Raw genomic sequence first — 18,840 nt, 5'->3', positions numbered from 1 at the left:
ACAGGACCAGGCAAAGCTATGTGAAATCTTTACAGATTAGTCATTTAGTCTCATCATAATCTATTTTAGAGATTAACAATGATATGCACGTGACTTTTTACTTTTCCACATTACTGATTTTCTGTCAGTCTCTCTCCAGACAGATCCAGGTGGATTTTAGTCTGCACAAGAGCAGTTCTTTGTAATACCTTTGCATATTTCATCGTGAATACATTCCTGGCACATTTTGGGGCAGTGTTTGCAGGTTCCCTCAGAGGCAAAATGCTTCTCTGAACAAGTAGCTTTACATTCCCAGTGCTCCAGAAGCAAAGGACTTTTACAGGACAGGCATTGGGTTGCACTTCCCATACATGTCTTACAGGTTCCGCTGCATTCCTTGCAAGTCTCAGAATCATTAAAATATCCCCTATGGAATGAAAAAAACACAAAGCAGACTGCTGGTCACTCCAGGCTATGAGAATTATGACTCCAAATGAGACTTTCCCAGCACACACACTTCACTAGATCAAACATGTTTCTCACACAATTTTTTGCCCATCTTCTGCTTAACATCCCCTGTGTCTGAGAGCAGAAAATGTGCATGGTTAGTGCTATTTGAAGGGCTTTCCTTTTTTCTTGTACCTCTGTCTATATTGAACTTTTGTGTCTTTATTTTTCCTGTAAGGATATAAGATAGAAAGATATGTAAATTTTGGGAAAACATGCAATCTCTAGCCTTGTGCAGCTGACCTGCAACACTGATATCAAGGAAAGAAAGAGAAGTGTAACCTCAGTGGCTCTAGAGAGGAGAAAGAGAAGAGAAGAGAAGACTCTGGAAATGTGGAGGCTAGGAAGAATGAGGGCAGGGATTGAAGAAAAACAGCAAAAAGCAGGATATTTGCATAGTACCTTGCTTTACTGAGATCAAGCTGGAGATGGCAAAGGAGGAGTACATTTTGCTGGTATGTGTGGTGTGAGAGCAAATGCAGACAGCCACATCTGGGAGTACTAGTCATAAATACAGAAAAAATCTGCACCTCGGCTTCAAGTGAAGATGCATAAAAGAGATGCTGAATTCAATCTGTCTACACTCTCAAAACCAAATTGTTGCAAGGTTAAAGGATGGGTAAATTGACATTTTGAGATGATTGCTAATCCACAGAGCCATTGATGAAAACTAAATAAGTTGAGATAGAAAGTACTCCTAGAATATGTACTTTACATTAACAAAATTGTTATTCCTTATAGAGGAGTGCTTCTTCTTCCCTTCTTGGTTGTGACCTTTCCAAAGAAAGTCTGGGGAAATGCATTAGGAGCAAGGTTAGAGAAAAGGTAGGAGGAACTGTGCCTGTCACGTACTCTCATCTTTTTTTATTCTCCAACTTTTATCAAGGTCCTGCAACTACTTCTCACAGTCCTATCATGTTTTCTTGTTCCAAAGTTGAGTACTTGGTTAGCCCAGTCTTCTAAAATTCCCCTGTCAGAAATTAATCATGCAGTAAGTCAAACCTTTTTATCCCTTATAACATGTCCCAAAACCCAAACCAACCCATTTAATAAAGAGTCTCATTTTTTGCTCCAGTGGAAAGTAGTTGAGTCTCAAAAACTTTACCTCAGAGTCTGAAACTGGAGTTTAAAGCTTGGGAATTTTGCTCAATGATGGGAAGCCAATACTTACAGTCTAGAACTTGGAAAAAAAGAGGGATAATAACACCTGAAATGACTAGTGCTATATAAAAATTTTGATTTGTTATGCTGACTCTGGGTGGAATTACTGGGAAATGAGTACTGACAAGAGACATATTAATGTCGAAACACAGTTAATGGTTGTATGCCTCAGTTTCTAATATTAAAATTTGTTTCTGGACTAGAGTAGGCTTTAGTGCAATTACCTTGCATTTACTGCGACATTTGATGAAGAAAACCTGTCCCACTGGCCCTCATTGACTTACTTGACAAAATTACCAGGAAGGCAGTGGCAGAGAGATTGCAAGAAAAGCAGGAGCTGCACATTTTTCTGAAGAAAAAAGGTTAACTAAGCAAGGCTTTTTTTCTGCATAGCACTGGTTTTATGTATATGTAGATGTTGGTGTGACCCAGCCCACTGCAGGGCTGGGGCAGTGTGATGCCAATCAATCCCAGCCCATCCCCTGGATCGAGTTTCCCGAAGAGGCAGACTCAGAGGGTGGGTTGAGGGGCGGCTCAGAAGCCTAAGATGCACCCTCCCTGGGCGGCACCTGCGTACAAGCTGCCTCCCCTGTGTCGGAAAAATTCTCGGTTACTCGGTTGTTCATTGGTTCTCTATTATAACCCCGCCTCTCGGTTTCCCTCAGTGGTTCTTGTTAAATTGTATCCTCCCCCTGGCTTATAACTCATTGGTTGTTTTCGGTTCTTGTTAATTTGTATCCTCCCCTTGGCTTGTAACTCATTGGTTGTTTTCCCCTTTCACCAGGGTTTTCAAATTCCCTATAAAACTGAGGACGAGCCTCAGGGGATCATCCCATCACTTCCCATCACATTCCATCCCTCCTGAGCTTGTTCGGGGTGCGAAACTTCTAACAATAAACCTGTTAGGAGCCAGACCAGAACAGCCTCTCTCTTCCTTTGTCTCCGAGCTAACGTGAGCTGATACCATCAGCTCCTGCCGTGTCCCGTCTGCAAAGAAGCCAGCTAGCTGGCTCAGCCAGCAGCCCTTTTCCTGATGCCGAAGTCGCTTCAGCGACGCACAGAAGTAACGCAGTTGGACTCTCTCTGACCTGAGGCATGCCAGCGCTCATGCCTCGAGCACCTAGAACTGCGTTAGGTGTAGACAAGATGAATGCTGAAGAAAAAAAACACAGAAAAGAGAGAACCTGATCTACTCATGGGCCTGATCTAATATCCATTGCAGTCAAATGGGAATATTTTTAAATTCCACTTGTAAAAAATATATAAAATAAATATGAGCCAAAGAGAAAAACACACATTAAGCACTGTATTTATGTATCAGGGCTCTGATACATTCACTGTCTGAGTTCATACCAATGCTCTGTACTACTCGGAGGAAGGAGCAAGTCTGGAGAATGTCTAGAACTTCTATTATCATTTGCCATGAAGTATGATGTTCCTACTGAATTCATTGAGACCTGTTCCATCTTTCATAGGATTTAATGTCTTACCTTCACTTTTGATTTTTTTACTTTTTCTCCAACCAAAAGAAAATACTGTTTATTCAGGCAGTCTGAAAACTACATTCACCTTAGTTTCTGGTAGCTTGGGTTAGGTTAAGGTCTTCCTTGAAAGTTTAATAACGAATTCTGAACTTTAAAGAGAAAGAGCACAGAGAAAAAATTAGAGATGATATAAGAGGGGTTACTTACTCAGGGCACTCCTCTAAACATCTGCCTTTGTGGAGGAAGAATGGCTGGTTCTGTTCAGACTGACACTTCTGACAGTGCCAGTGGTCGGAGCACACCTCACAGTCATCGCCGCAGATCTCGCACTTTCCACTTGCAGTGTTGCCAAAATATTTTTGAGGGCACAGAGAAACACAGGTATCATGGATGAGAAATTTTCCTGGCAGAAGAGCACCCCAGGGGAGTAAAGGCATCAATTAGACATATATTTAAAAGATTTTTGCCTTGGATGGCTATAAAAAAGCTTTCAACTTCTCAAAATTCAACTCTGGTTCTTAAAAGAATGAATAAAACATTCTTTAAGATATTTCCCAAAATATTTTCCTCAGACTTCACTGAAATTTACAGTTAGAAGGAATCTTCAGGATTATCTAGTATGTCTTGCTGAAGAAATCCCTATTGAGTAATTCCTGCATCACGTCTACAGATTTTAGTTGAGAGAAAAGGAACACTGTCAATATGACAATTTTCTTAAACCATATCACCAAGGGTTGGTTGCCTATTGTTTAAGCTGTTGAGGGACTTTGTAGTGACCACCGAAAAAACATTCTCTGGAAGCATGTAGGTTACAAAATATTATAGTCACTTGCAAACTTATCCAAGGAAGCTGAAATGTTACCTTGTGGACATGAAGTACACACATCAGCAGATTTCTCACAAGTCATACATGAAGAGTCACAGGACAGCAATTTTCTATTTCCATCTGGGGTGAAAGGGGAAAAAAGTTCAATTTTTTACCATCTGGTTTTGTTAATTTCTCCTCCCTTCAGGAGGGACACTTCCTGTGGCTTTTCCTAAGGTATTTTGAAAATGCACTTCTGTGAATTTTTGGAATTCATGAAGTTGAAGAACTTAATGATTATATTTGACTCGTCTCTCCTAAATGGTAATTTAAGAGTTATGTTAAAGGAAAATATAAATGTTTTCCTCACATTCACTAAGGCATTGTTCTGGACTGCTCATCACAAATGAGAATAATAATGGTTTTAGTTTTATAATTAACCAAATAATCTTAATTTCAGTGTAGTGCGCCAAACCCAAATACAGATGTATAATACTAATAGATTGCAAACAGAATGATCTAGAAAGTACGTACATTTAGGGACATGGTTTAGTGTGGTATTTCATGGACATTTTGAATGAAATTGTTCAGAACACCATTGCCCTATAACCTAAAATTTCTGAGTCAGAAGGAGACAGGAATCATATAATCACAGAATATGTAGATTTGGAAGGGACCCATCAGTATCATCAAAGTCCAACTCCTGGCCCTGTGCAGGACACACCATAAGCTGAGACCATTGTCCAAATGCTTCTTGAACTTTGTCAGACTTGGTGCTGTGTCCATTTCCCTGGAGAGCTTGTTCCAGTACTCAATCACCCTCTGGGTGAAAAATCTTTTCCTGGTATCCAACGTAAACCTCTCCTGACTCAGCCTCCTGCCTTTTTCTTGAGCCCTCTCACTGGTCACAAGAGCGAGAGATCCATACCTGCTGCTCCACTTACCCATGTGAGAATGTTGAAGACCACAATGAAGTCTCCTTTACTCTAGGCTGAGCAAACCAAGTGACCTCAGTCTCTCCTTGCAAACCTTCCCTTCCAGGCCCTTCACCATTCTCATGGCCCTCCTTTGGACATTCCCTATTAGCTTTCTGTCTTTTCTGTATTGTGGTGCCCAAATCTGCACACAGTCCTCAAGCTGAGGCTGCATCAGACCTGGTCAATCCCCTCTTTTGACCAGTTGTCAATGCTGTTCTTAAAGCGTCCCGGCACATGCTTGGCCCTCCTGGCTGCCAGGGCACACTGTTCACTCACATTCAACTTGCCATCGATCAGAGCACCCAGGTCCCTTTCCGCAGTGCTTCTCTTCAGCCTCTGTACAAGAAACCAGGATTGTACTGTCCCAAGGTGCAGAATCCAGCATTTGCCCAAGTTAAAATTCATACTGTTGGCAATTGCCCGTTCTCCCCTGCTGAATACCTTTTTCCTGTATTTCAGGTTACAACATGTCCTGCTAGGAGGACTCCACTGTATATAATTGCACCTGAGTGCAGAGGGCAGTTTGAGTCTTTTTCAAGGTATGTAGCACATAAGCATTTTGACTTCTCTTATGCAAATAATCCTCAAACAGATAATTGCTTACTTTTGTGAGATTCACTGTCAAAGCATTTCTTGGAGAGACTATGTCTTAGCTTCATGTTTTTCATTACTCTCCATTATTTAACAAAGCTTTAAGAAGTGTCCTTAATGTTGACTGTAAGAATATAAGAAATACTCCACAGAAGTTGGATGTTACAAGGTTTTCTATTATCGTAACTTTATTTATGCAAAGCTTCTCTCTTTTGCTGGTTTTGAGTGAAGATCAGGTGAAGTTAAGCAGGGAAGTTGTTAACTATTGCTGAAGAATATTTAAAGGAGTTCATTCTTTCTAAATGTTTGAAACCTTAGAATGAAAAATAAAGATATTTTTTGGTGAACTAGTTTTTATTTCTGTTTCCTTTTTGCAGTATGTCGTGGTTTTTGTAATTGTAACTAGTTGCCACCAGAGGGGAATGTATGCAAGCAATTAGGCTTCTGTTGACAACAGAAACAACATTTTGTTTCCAGTCAAATATAAGTACTTAAATTTCCCAATTTAAATATTGATAGAAGAAATTAGTAAAAATTATTTTTTTAAAAAAATTCTGGGCAGGTAAAATGAGTCTTTCTTGTGACTGTGGCTTTCATTTACTAAAAAAACAGAAATACAACACATATTTAGAATAATGTGAACGTTTTAAATGTAAGTTTCCTTCACAGCAAAAAGCTTCCAAAATAGGAAAGTGCGGTGCAAGAGACCTTTTTGCAGAAAACTGTGCACAGTACTTCCAATAATATAACAAGATCCTTCCAAAGAATAGCCTTACAAAGCTGAGGAAATGGTCATGCAACATGTACTTCCTTGTACTTCCTTGGTCTTCCTTGATGGCACATGGAAAGCTTAAAAATTACTGGGTTTAAGCTGTTGGGTTCAATTTTCCTTTCCCTTAAAGGACTTGAGTGTTCAACAAAATGAATGATCTTTGGAGACCTACTGAGTTGTTTTTATCCTTAAACTTATATTCTTCTTTTAAAAAAAATTCAATATCCATTTTTTTATTTTCAAAAGCAAAAGCCCTCTATTTAAACTTGGGTCAGAATCTGACTCAAGACCACCTTTATTCTTGTGTCTTTGTTAGAATGAGCAACATCTTTGACCCAGATAAGTCTGTCTTGTTATTTTATAGAATCTGAAAAACTGAATTTCGTTATTTCTTGCACTAGATTTTACTGCAGCTTTGAAGCTACCACAGGGCTCTTGCCCATTCAGGCTATTCAAGGGATTATGAAACTGGAAGGGTGGGGAAAGACTGAGAAATATTTTTTTCCTGTTCTCTTTTTTCATTTGGGGTTGTGCATCATGAGTGAGACAATGGAAGATTTTCTTGAAATGTATTACTGTAAGATATTAATGGTGACCCCAAAATTAATTAAGGAAAAAATGAGTAACATTTTATTTTCAATTAACACAATCCCCATATTTACTTTATTTTTGCTTCAGTCATCTTCCTTTTAACTCCCAATATTTTTTCAATCTGCTTTTAGAGAAAAATTAAATGAGTTGTCAGAAATATTCAGGGTGAAAATCAGGGGTTCACAAGGAAACAAGTATGGTCTTCTTCACATGCTTGCCACTTATTCTGAAAAATGTAAAACTTATTTTAAAAAAACAAGCTGAAACTCTCTAAAAAACCTGAGGACATATGAGCAGAGATATGGCCATATATAAAGAAGCATGCCTTCTGGTATAAAAGCATTTGAATTGCCTAATAGTCCCTCCTTATTTTATTCAGAACCATAACAGTGTTATAAGAGTACTTTCTAGTTTCTCATCACCTTTTTGCCATCCACCTTGCTCTCTCTACCTGTTCCTTTTGGAGAATGGATCTTTAGGCCATGTAGTGCAAGCAGGAAGTGTTCAAACTGGCAAAAGATGGTTTATTTCCTTCAATTTAAATCTCATTTGTTCATGCATTTCTATGAATAAAGAGGGGATTTAAAACTTTTCACTTTTGGTTGCTATCAAAGTAGGTCTCTTGTGTACATTTGTAATATCCTTAGCTCCTATATATTAACTCCTGGTAATATCCCTAGCTCCTATATATTAATTCCTGAAAGGATTGTATATTTACAATGTATTTTGTTATTGGACCATGGTACAATTACTTTAGTGAGGGATGCAGAAGGGAATGCAGTGCTGTTTCTTACTGCGAGTGTATTCCTTTTAGAAGGTGTCTAGCTTTTACACTGTGTAGCAATATGTGATTTGAATGTGATCCAGAAGTGTGGCTTAGTTTGTTAGATTTTATTCTGTGCATGGCACTGCTCTTGTAAAACTAATACAATCATGAATAAAAAGCCCTAAACAGGTTACGTGTCTCCATGAGGTAATTGCAATTATATAAATATAGTAAAACATATTGAAAACAATATACATATGTAATAAAATGGTAGACCTCTCCCATTGGGAAGACTTACGTGAACTGTACATTTAAGGAAATTATGGGACTGCTGGGAAGTAAATGACACTCCCCAATAACCATTAGTTATCAATCTAGTTGTTCTGTAACAGCTGTATAATTTTACAAACAAATAACCAGAATATGAAATTGTCACGGATAAGAACATATTTGATAATGGATCATTTTTGCTTGCTTCTAGCAACCTGAAATTTCACGTATGGGTGGTGATTAAAATGATCTTCCACTTCTTCCCATGATGATGTAATTCTGCACCCTAAATGCCAGAACATTTTCATGTTTAAAAGACTATGGCCCATTCTCTCCTACTGCTGATTTCTCTCCTGTCTTCTGCATAGCACATTCCTTGTTTTTTTCTTCCCATATCCTGAAACCCTTATATGTATACCTGCAGAGCTGCATTAAGGTCCTTTTAAAGCCTGAATTGCTTTCTCTCAACCAGTATGTTTTTACTGATTTTGTTTTGCTCTGTATTTAGGAAAAGGAAAATGCAGTTAGTGGTGCGTTTGGAAGGTTGCTCTTATTACTGGAGGTGGTAGGTAATGGTAAATTGCTACTATTTATCTGTGTGTAAAGAAACACATATTCCATCACTAGAAATATTTCTCATTCCATACCTATTTTTTTCCATTTTTAATTTTCATTAAAATACGGCATACCAACCCAAGGAATTACTATAGGGTGCAGCCTTTTAGTCATCTGGCAAAACAAAGACCTCTTCATAATTTGCAAAATATCTAATCCAGTTAAAAGGGGCTCTGTACTCACTTGGTGAATTAAGCTTACGCTAGTGTGTTTCCTGGCTTCCAAATTCATTTAACCATCTGGCATATGAGATAAAATACAGATGTTTCATGCTAGAAACCTAGAGTTTAGTTGTTGGGGGTTTATTCCTTTCTCCTTTTCTTGGCTTGCCCTGTCATTTTAAAAACCTGAGTAACAGACATTTTCTGTTGCATTATTTCAGACCTGAATATGACCTTTTAGGGATTACCGATATCAGTGGAATAGCTTGCCCAGCAGAATATACCAGCAATTTATATATATAATTTTAAATAGATTTTCTTAATAGAATGTTTTGGCTGCTGGAGTGCTTGCTCGTGAAATTTGTGGGACAGGTCTATAATTTATCCTTGCATAAAAAATGGAAGTGAAACCTTGAACATCATTGAAAATAGAAGTGTATTCCATATTCACAAAGGTTTTATTTCTAACCTAAATAGACTAGTGTCTCAGCTTGCAAAGGAGGGCAGACCCTGAGTCGTTTTCTCCATGGCAGGCTCTGATGTATTGCCCTTTTAGTTATGTTAGCCTTGGAACCACCAAAACAAGAATGTTTCCCAAAAGTCACATTGTTCCACATGGTATGTCAACATACTCACTAAACCCACAGTGGAACCCACTGAATTCATGTGGCTGAAAGAGCCAAAGAGAAATTGTTTCATTATTTGTAATACAGTTCAAGGTCTAATACCTCAACTCCCAAGTAGTACATTTCTAAAGAAAAGGAGTAAATAAAAGAGTAACATAGTAAAAGCTGATGTAAACTATTAGATTTGGAAATTTTGTCTATCTTCCTAGTTGTGTTGTCCTCCTGCACTGTCTGAAGCAGGCCATGTACTGAGGATGCATTTGGTGCTCTCCTACCTTTGCTCCCATGGCAAGGACAAGGTTGTTTATTTAATGCCTGGCTCCCCAGACCCAGCTCAATCCCCCAAAATGGTAGGACTGGTAATCACCTGGCCTGTATTCTTTAATCAGATTCTTTAATTCAGGCCACTGAAGATCAGAGGCAGCTCTGCCATGGTGCTGCACTAATGTAAATATTTGAGGGTGCTGAGGACACAGTGTAAGAAGCTTATATTGATGAACAGCCAGACAAGATGCGAGTCAAAACCCAAATCTCAGCCACAATCTTTCCCACATCAGGCTGGTGAAAATTGTGAAGTTATTCTAATATCCCCTACAGCCTGAACAAGCTACTTTGATTATGCCTGTTACGCTGCATGACAAGCTATCCGTAGAAAATGACTTTGACACCAGATGAGACAGAAGATATTTTGGTAAGAAAAAGTAACCCTGAATAAACTCAAAGTGTATATAAAAAACCTAAAGAACAACAACAGAAAGGTAAAGTGGGATAAAATATTCCCAGATACATTTGTCCAGAGTGGGTGTTGAAAGATTTGGAAAGATGCTATGATTTTGCCCTCAAGTATGAAAGAAAAATTATTTTCTCTGTATATCTGTATATATTGAGTATGTCTTTGAAATGTATAATGGAAGAGAAGGAAGCCCTACAGATATGCTTAAAATAAGCTGGAGAGGGATCATTTGTTCTTAACCCAGGATGTTTTCTGTACAGGTATGAGAGCCAGAATATTCACTGATAGTAAATTTCAGGAAGCAGAGATAGGTTTTAATTTTATCCATTCTTGTACTAATCCTACAGAATTGTATAGACAATGACAGTGACTGTGTCCCCTAAATTTTATTGATTTTCAGAAAGCTTTAGATAATTAAGAAAATAGTTGTGACAGATTGTGAAACACAGGAAGTTTTTGGTTGTTTGCTTTGCTTTTTTTTCCCCTTTTAAAATGATCCATGTGTATTAAAATATTATCAGAGTGTGAAATGCACTGCAGTCTCTAACCAGGAACAACTCTATCAGCATGATGCACTGCTAGGGCTAACTGTGTTTTGGTCATGCCTGCCTAAATCCTGTATTTTTTGTTAAGGACCTTTAGCATGCAATAAGAATTTCCAATACAGATGGTACAGTTGGAAATCTGGACTCAGCTGACATCTGCCCCTTGAATGAAATCATCAGAAGAAATGAGTGAGTGATATTCTAGCCAAAAAAATCAATGATTCAGGTTGCATTGTTTTTTAAACAATGAATGTTATTTTTATGAGAACTGTATGAACCTACAGTATCTGAATAAGGAACTCCAGAAAATGTCAATAAATGTAGTTACTAAAGGATGTAACTTCAATAAGCACAGTGGCAACTTCATTACTTTTTGACTTAAGATTACTACTATTGGGAAGCCTGGAGAAAAAAGGCTCAGAACACCATCAACTTCAACATCACTTTCCCAGCAGTTACATGGTACAGCAGCTGCCACACTGGAGGAATCCTGGCAGGGCTATCCAAGAGGAACTGTCCCATCACCAGCTGCAGCATGAATTCTGTGACTTTGGAGCAGCCATTAGTGTTCCAGCCAGTACAGCTCTGAGTGAGACATATCAGTTTGAAATGTCCCAAAGACAGATGTATTTTTACTACTGGAAGGAAAGAGAAATGGTAAGCAAGATGGAGAGAAAGAAGTTTCACAGCACAGCAATGTTCAGTTATGCAGACTGCATCAGATGTCTGCTCAAAAGAAAAAAGCTGACAAGAAGTCACTGTGTTTAACAGTGTGAGAAAGAGATAATCAATAGATAGACCAGACTACAGATGTGATCTTTTCGTGGCACTGATGTAGATATAGTCTTAAAATGAGAAGACCCCAAACTTGCTTCTGTGGATTAAACGCAAGGAAATGCGCGTAGGAGATCAACTTTCTATTAATATTCTTCTTTTTAGGTCTCTCTGATATTTTTTTGAGGTGAAGAAAGATTATTGCTTTTGACGCATCATTTCTCCAACAGATAGGTAATTAATAGAAATGGTCAATATCTTTTCTGAAAGTATTAACTACTGTATTTTAGTTTCTAATGCAAGATCATATTGGTCTAGGGATAGACCAATATAATTCCTGGATGTGCTTGATTCAAATAAAAACATAGGAACCAGAAGAAAATTTTTACTTGTTTCAAAAATGCATCTTAGAGTCTTTTGCTCCATTCAGCAAACATCCCTGTCAGATACTTTTCATGTGTTCTTAAAGACTCCTAGTGATATAAATCCCTAAACTTTATAATAGATTTTACTACTGTTCCATTACAAAATTTGGAAGTCCCCTTTTTTTTCCAATGGCACAGTTTAATTTTGTAACATAAACATTTGATTGTTCTTTTTATATTGACATAATGGGAATGACAAATATTCTATATATGCCCTCTTCATTTAAAACTTTTTAATAAGAAATTTGTGACAGTACTAGGTTGCATTTGGAGATGGATAAGAAGGAAAAAAAATATTTAAAATTATTACAGTGTTCCTCTCAACATCTCTAAATAAAAGCAATTTCCTTCCAAATAACTTCTGGGTTTTTGGGAGCTTTTTTGGAGTAGACAATTGTTTCCCTCATGCTGTAGATGAGACCACCAAGAAAAAAGTAATTATTTTGTAAATGTTGTGGAAATGGCCAGTGTAGGACCAGAATGTCAGAATGTAGCCCTACAACGCATATTTGGTCTCTCAGAAAGCAGAATATATCTACACAGAGAAAGGAATAAAGAGATGATAGATTTTTTCACGTCACACACACACAGAGCCACATAATATATTATTTTCTATTTCCTCCAGCTTATGTTGACTTCTCTGTAGGGAACAAATAAACAAATCTGGTCTAAAACATGACCTACAAGGCACCTAGTTGTTTAGATAAGGAATTCCCAGTAGCTTAACCTAACACCCATCTTTTATCTTTTTCATACTTTTGTCTTTTTGTCAATTATATTTTTAATCTTTACTCATATAAGATAGCTGAGAAACACCTACGTTGTATTGAAATGTTATGCTATTTGCAGGATGATGAATTTCAGTCTGTGAAACCAATTTGTTTGGTCAGCATACTTTTAAAATTACAAGTTTGACTAAAGCGCAGTTTCAATCAATCTACAAGATCTTGCTCTATTCTTTCTAAATTTTGTAGTAGTCTTCAGAGAAAGAGAAAAGATTATGAGATCTGTTTCAGCTTACCTCTCCAGAGCTTCCAAGCTGGCAGAGAATTTCTTGGGTTCAGGCACTGCCCATGAGATAGTTGGAAACTGCTTTTGCACCCAGTACAGTCCTTGTAACTGTACCCAACACAGGTTGCACAGCTCCTGTGGCAAGGTTCGCACTCTCTAGAGATGCCGTCAGCAAAGAAGCCATCTCCACACTCCCTCACACATGTGCCGTCTGCAACAGAAACAGAGCCTGGAAGGATAATGACCCCTGCCAACCCCTCTGTCTCCAGCAGAAATGGTTTAATGGAAAAACCCCAGTATGTAAGAACATATGAAACTTTTTGCAGCTATATAAACTCCAATTTTTTATCATGAAATCTAAATTCAGTTCAGTTGCATATGAGAAACTTCATAAACTTCAAACTAATCTGCATTTAAATCTAGCTTGGCTTTAATCAGTATGCTAAATATTAGTACATACAAATCTAATAGAAGTCCAAGCCTGGGTAAAAGTTTTGTGGTTAAGTCCCAATACTTATATTGTCTCAATAAAAAATTAAAGACTAGACACCCCTAAGTTTTTTAAATATATGCAAATTTAGACATATGCAAATTTATAGGTTCTCTAGTTTCTGCTGAGTATGAAGTTAAAGTCAGGTTTAAATCTGATTCAGATTAAGGATTCGCATACCTCATCAAAACCTCTGGAAGTTGTAGAACTTATGGCTTTTTGAGTTTTGTCTGATTTCAATGAAAAAAAATCATAGACCCACAACTCACCCAGGTTGTGACCACAGAGTTTTCCATGAGTGTGGTGCCACTACTGGGCACTTTCAACAGCCAATGCAAGAAAACATTATAACCTCAGGAATTCCTGTGATTCATTTTTGGGACCATGTCTGAACCAGAGCTGCCTGATTTATGGCTTCTTAATAAAGCTAGGCGATTCCTACTCTTGTGTGAATCTGGTGTGGAATTTAGTGGTTTTAACTGAGCTTGTTTCAGAGTGTTTAGAAGTCAAAGTAAAACTAGACTTGCAAATAGTAAGGAAACATTTAAATGTCTTTCTGTAGTTAAAAAACCCTCCTTTCACAAAGTCAGAATCAAATACAAATTTTTTTATGTGGCCTGAAGAGTTGAAATTTAAGTATATAGACCCTTTGAACCAAATTACACTACTGGGTAATATAACCACCTTGCATTAATGCAAATGCCTGATTCTGCAAAGAGCTAAGTCCCCTCAGCCTCTGCTCTCTGCTCTAAACCAGATTTTTGAGTTTAAGAGTTTGGATCCAGAGTATTTTTCTGAAGAGAAGGTCTAAAATATTTTTGTGTATTATACCATACTTTGTACTTCGCACTTTGCTTACCTGAGAGATAAAAGCCTTCCTCACATGAGTCACACCCATCCTTGTCACAGCTATCACAGTTGCTAGGACAGTCTCTACACTGCCAAGAATTTTCATCTCTGTAGGTATTTTCTGGACAGTATTTATAGCAATGCTGCTTATACCTGTAAAATAAAGTAGAACATAATTAGTAAGTTTCTTTTGAAGGTCACTGAGTTTGTTTTCTCTGTGTTTCTAGGGATGGTAATGGTAAAGCTGTTTTACTGTAATGAACAGAAATTATTCCTCTAGCGAAGATTCAAAGTGTATTTGTGGTTAGGTTGTTTATTCAACAAGCAAAGTCATGTTTCCTTATCTTAGGATTCTTAAGTATAATTTATTTTATTTCTTAAAGATAGGCAGAAACCCAAATACATGCTTCATTAAAAATTACTATATCATGATTGTAAAGAGATGATTGCTTTTAAAAACATATATTCCAGTGCCATTGTATTTGTATACATAGTCAATACAATCAATTTTTTTTCCAATTTTTACAGAGATCTACTAACGCTCTCTTTGAAAAGCAGTAGAGTTCTTTTCGCTTCATTTAATTTAAAATTTTAATTAATATTTTATTCCATTGCATAAAGCCTGTACATTTATAAGTGTGTCTTATGAACTTCATATACCACAACTAGACACAACAAATCCATGTGCATTAACTTTTTGACACTTTTTATTCCATATTCCTCTCCTCTGATATGCAAAGGTCCCACCAGTCCGTAAGTTTTAACATGTCTCAATACTAAATGGCTGGCTAGTTTTCCAACTTTTCCCAAGTATTTTTCCAAGTTACAGTTTTTCAGACAGGCAATTTAAAGGATGAGACAACATACACAGCACAGATTCATGTAGTGAAGCGCATATTTTTGCTTCAGGAAAATGTGTAGTCATGAAGAGCTATACAGCTATACTTACATGTAGTAGTTTTCAACGCATGTTATACAAATTCTTGGATCATCTGAAATTAAATAGATAAAATTATGTAAATAATTTTCAGAGTGAAAACCAGAATGCCAAAAAGAACTTTTGCTACACCATTTTTATGTTAATATTTCTTACAGAAGAACAATTAAAGCCTAACAAGAACATTGTTGTCTCTGAATCTCTGTTCACACTTATTTTGAGATTAAATCTTCCACAATTTGATCCTGGCCTGTATTTTCATAGTAACCTGTGGCTTTTTAGTCCTCAGCATAAACCAGGTACCTGGAAGGAGCTAAGTCCTTAGGAAGTGTTGATCTGGAAAGCAGAACCTTCACAGGGGCTCAGGGTGGGTCAAATGCACTGTTAAAAGGAGACTGCAACTTACCTGAAGTTCATCCTATAGGTTCATCCTATTTCTTTATTTGTTGCAAAGATAAGTTAAACGCTTTTGACACTTCTAAAAGCAGAGTTTTCAGAGATCTAAGTAATCAGCTTAAATTTTAAAATCCTGAGCTAGACAAGAACATTTCTGTATTTGGAGAGGGGGTAAAGGTATAAGAGGTGGTGGAGAGGGAAAGCCTTTTGGGTATACTTTCCCACCAGAAAATTAATTTTTGTATTCAAAACATTTGTTAAATGAACCAGAAAAGTGTTATGCAACTTTTAAAACTGTTAAAGTTATGGATTTGACTTCAAAAATGAAGAATATTTTCTATAACCTTCCATTATCTTCTATTCACTATTTCTTTCAACTTAACCAAGGCAGCAGAATGGAAGGAAACATAACAACCTGGGTAAACATATTTATAAAGAGAATCACAGAATCACAGAATATTCTGAGTTGGAAGGGACCCACAAGGATCACTGAGTCCAGCTCCTGGCCTTGCACAGCACCACCCCCGAGAGTCACACCATGTGCCTGAGAGCTTTGTCCAAACACTTCTTGAACTCTGTCAAGCTTGGAGCTGTGACCACTTCCCTGGGGAGTTGTTCCAGCAACGAACCATGCTCTGGGTGAAGATCCTTTTCCTAATATCCAACCTAAACCTTCCCTGACACAACTTCAGGCCATTCCCTTGGGCTGTCACTGGTCACCACAGAGAAGAGGTCGATGTCTGACCCTCCTCTTCCCCTCACAAGGAAATTGTAGACTACAACCAGGTCTCCCCTCAGTCTCCTCTTCTCCAGGCTGAATAAACCAAGTGACTTCAGCTGCTCCTCTTAAAGCTTCCCCCCCAGACCCTTCAACATCTTTGTGGCCCTTCTTTGGATGCTCTTTAAGAGCTTAATGTCTTTTTTATATTGTGCTGTCCAAACTGCACACAGTCCTTAAGGGGAGACTGCACCAGTGCAGAAGTTTCCCTTGTTGAACTTCATACAGCTAGTGATTGCACAGGCCTTTAATTTGTTGAGGTCTCTCTGCAGGACCTCCCTTCTTCTGATGAGTTCAATAGCTCCTCCCAGTTTTGTACCATCTATGAACTTCCAGCCCTACATCCAGGGCATTTATAAAGACGTTGAAGAGCACAGGACCTAAGATGGAGCCCTCTGGAACCCCACTGGTGACTGGTCTGATGTCATCCCGTTCACAATCACTCTTTGTGCCTCATCCCTGAGCCAGCTGTTCACCCATCCCATGATGTTGTTTATCCAGCTGCATGCTGGGTGTTTTGTCTGGAAGAATACTGTGAGAGACCATGCTCTTCATTTCTGGGAGAATTGAAGAAAACACTACCTTCTCTCCTGAATCACAGAATCATGGAATCAATTAGTTTGGAAAAGACCTCTGAGATCAGTGAGTCCAACTGTTGACCAAACATCCTGTCAATTAGTCCATGGCACTGGGTGCCATGTCCAGTCTTTCCATAAACACTTCTGGGGACAGAGACTCTACCTCCTCCCTGGAAAGTCCATCAGGTCTAACCACTCCTTCTGTGAAGACATTCTTCCTAATGGCCAACCTAAACTTCCCCATGTGCAGACAAAAACTATGGCTTCTCATCCTTTTGCTAGCTGGCTGGGAGAAAAGGTCAACCTGCACCTGGCTACAACTCCCTTTCACGCAGTTGTAGAGAGTTCCCCCTGAGAATCCTCTTCTCCAGTTCCAGCTCTCTCAACTACATGGGGTTATTGTGCCCAAAGCACAGGATCTGGCACTCAGTCTTTCTAGTGTCTTGAAATCTCTTTTCATTAACCTTGCTCTTTTTGTTGAAATACCACTGGTACTCATGTGAAAGCAGGAGTAGGCAGTATTTCGAAGGCTCTATTAACCTCTTCATGCTTTTGGTGAGGTCCCTGATCTGGGCCCCAAGGAGGCAGCAAACTTCCCTGAAAAGAGGATCTGGTCTGCAGATGGTTTAGATTATATTTGTTCTAATGTATATTTTCTTCAGTAATTCCAGCAGAGTGACTCAGCAGTTAACATTTCTTGACTGTTTTGATTCATGAAGCTTCTGAACTGCAGATCATTGGAGTAGAAATACATGCTTTGTTTGTATATTTAATTTTAAAAGTATGTTTGCTCAGTGGCTTCTGAGCTAGGTGAACTTCTGGTCTGAGCCAGTAGTTTTCTTCTGTGCATGTATTTCTGTGGAGAACTTTAAACTAAAATCTGTAATTTCTGTACTTGCAGAACTCATGGTTCAATCTCACATCTTAAGCTTTTCCAGAGATTTTCCCCCAGCCTGGATTTCAGAGAGGAAGTAGTTTTTTCTTTCTCAGAAAAAAAAAAAATCAAAGAAAGAAAGTTTTTTCAATACATGCACCTTGTATCTTCAATGTGCAAGGAAATTCTCTTTTACCTACACCGTAGGAAAGACAATATACTCTAATGTGATGTTCTGCCTACACTGAAATGTCAGGACTGAAAATCAGAGAACAGTTCCAAAACTTTCAGGGCTTTTTTTTTTTTTTTTTTTTTTTTTGCACAGGTTGCATACCACAGTAGCTTGTAGAAACAAATCTTATTATCTGCAAATCTAAAACCCCTTCTGCAAGACTAACCTCTTGCAGAAGATTTACTCTGAGATAAAAAACTGTCCTTGTCATAATTTTGTCTTGAAAGCAAAAGTCTATTCATCATCAGGGATGGTTTGAAGAAATGAAGTTTTCCTTTCTCTTTCGTAAGTTGCTGTGGGAGCCAGATCAGTTTTCACTCATTTATCGTGTAATGATAAATCTGTAAGCCTGAGTCTGTTCACAGTGCTGCTCTTTCAGCTGTCTCACACTTCCTTAAATCTTCTCCAAATACTTTTGTTCTCACTCCTGCAGCCTTATAAACTCTATGTTCCTCCATTCCACTCTATAATGGATTTTGTTGATCATTTGTGTACTATTTATTCTCACTTTCTGCTTTTCTAGTTTTATGTTTGTACTTAGAACTTATAACCCTGACCAAATTAAATAGTTAGGTTCTGGATGACCTTTGAGAGTGGCACAGGTTTTCCCCCGCTCAATCAAAGAGACACACTTGGGTCTAAATGCTTTTTGGTGGGCTTTTATTCTCAGGGACACAGCTCCTTGGGTTTTCTCAGTATTAATTTCTTCTGTAAGGCATCTTTGAAAGAGAAAAGTCTTATAACTTTACTGAACATTCTTCTCTCTGCACCCTACTGAGGAGTACTTCATTCCCAGTGTTAGCCTTTGAAAGTAGTCCGAGTGCAACTGTTGTAAAACCATGTCATGGTGCTCACTGTAGAAATCTGGGTGGATCATATATTGTATTTTGCAGCATGGAGATGAGGTATTCTA

At 38.1% G+C, this 18,840-nt stretch overlaps 1 protein-coding gene across 1 annotated transcript in view; it reads right to left on the bottom strand.

Annotated features, from left to right (window-relative positions):
- Nucleotides 1–18,840, bottom strand: part of PCSK5 (proprotein convertase subtilisin/kexin type 5) — a 209,562-nt gene that overhangs the window by 10,099 nt on the left and 180,623 nt on the right. Inside the window, 6 exon segments of the mRNA XM_017735342.1 lie at nt 189–406; nt 3,339–3,534; nt 3,994–4,077; nt 12,804–13,004; nt 14,143–14,285; nt 15,082–15,124. Of these exon segments, the coding sequence (XP_017590831.1) occupies nt 189–406; nt 3,339–3,534; nt 3,994–4,077; nt 12,804–13,004; nt 14,143–14,285; nt 15,082–15,124 (885 nt within the window).

The sequence above is a fragment of the Corvus brachyrhynchos genome, unplaced genomic scaffold (assembly GCF_000691975.1).
Source record: "Corvus brachyrhynchos isolate BGI_N302 unplaced genomic scaffold, ASM69197v1 scaffold22, whole genome shotgun sequence".
NCBI lineage: Eukaryota > Metazoa > Chordata > Aves > Passeriformes > Corvidae > Corvus > Corvus brachyrhynchos.
Note: the sequence above shows the minus strand (reverse complement) of the source record. Positions and strands in the feature narration are given on the sequence as shown.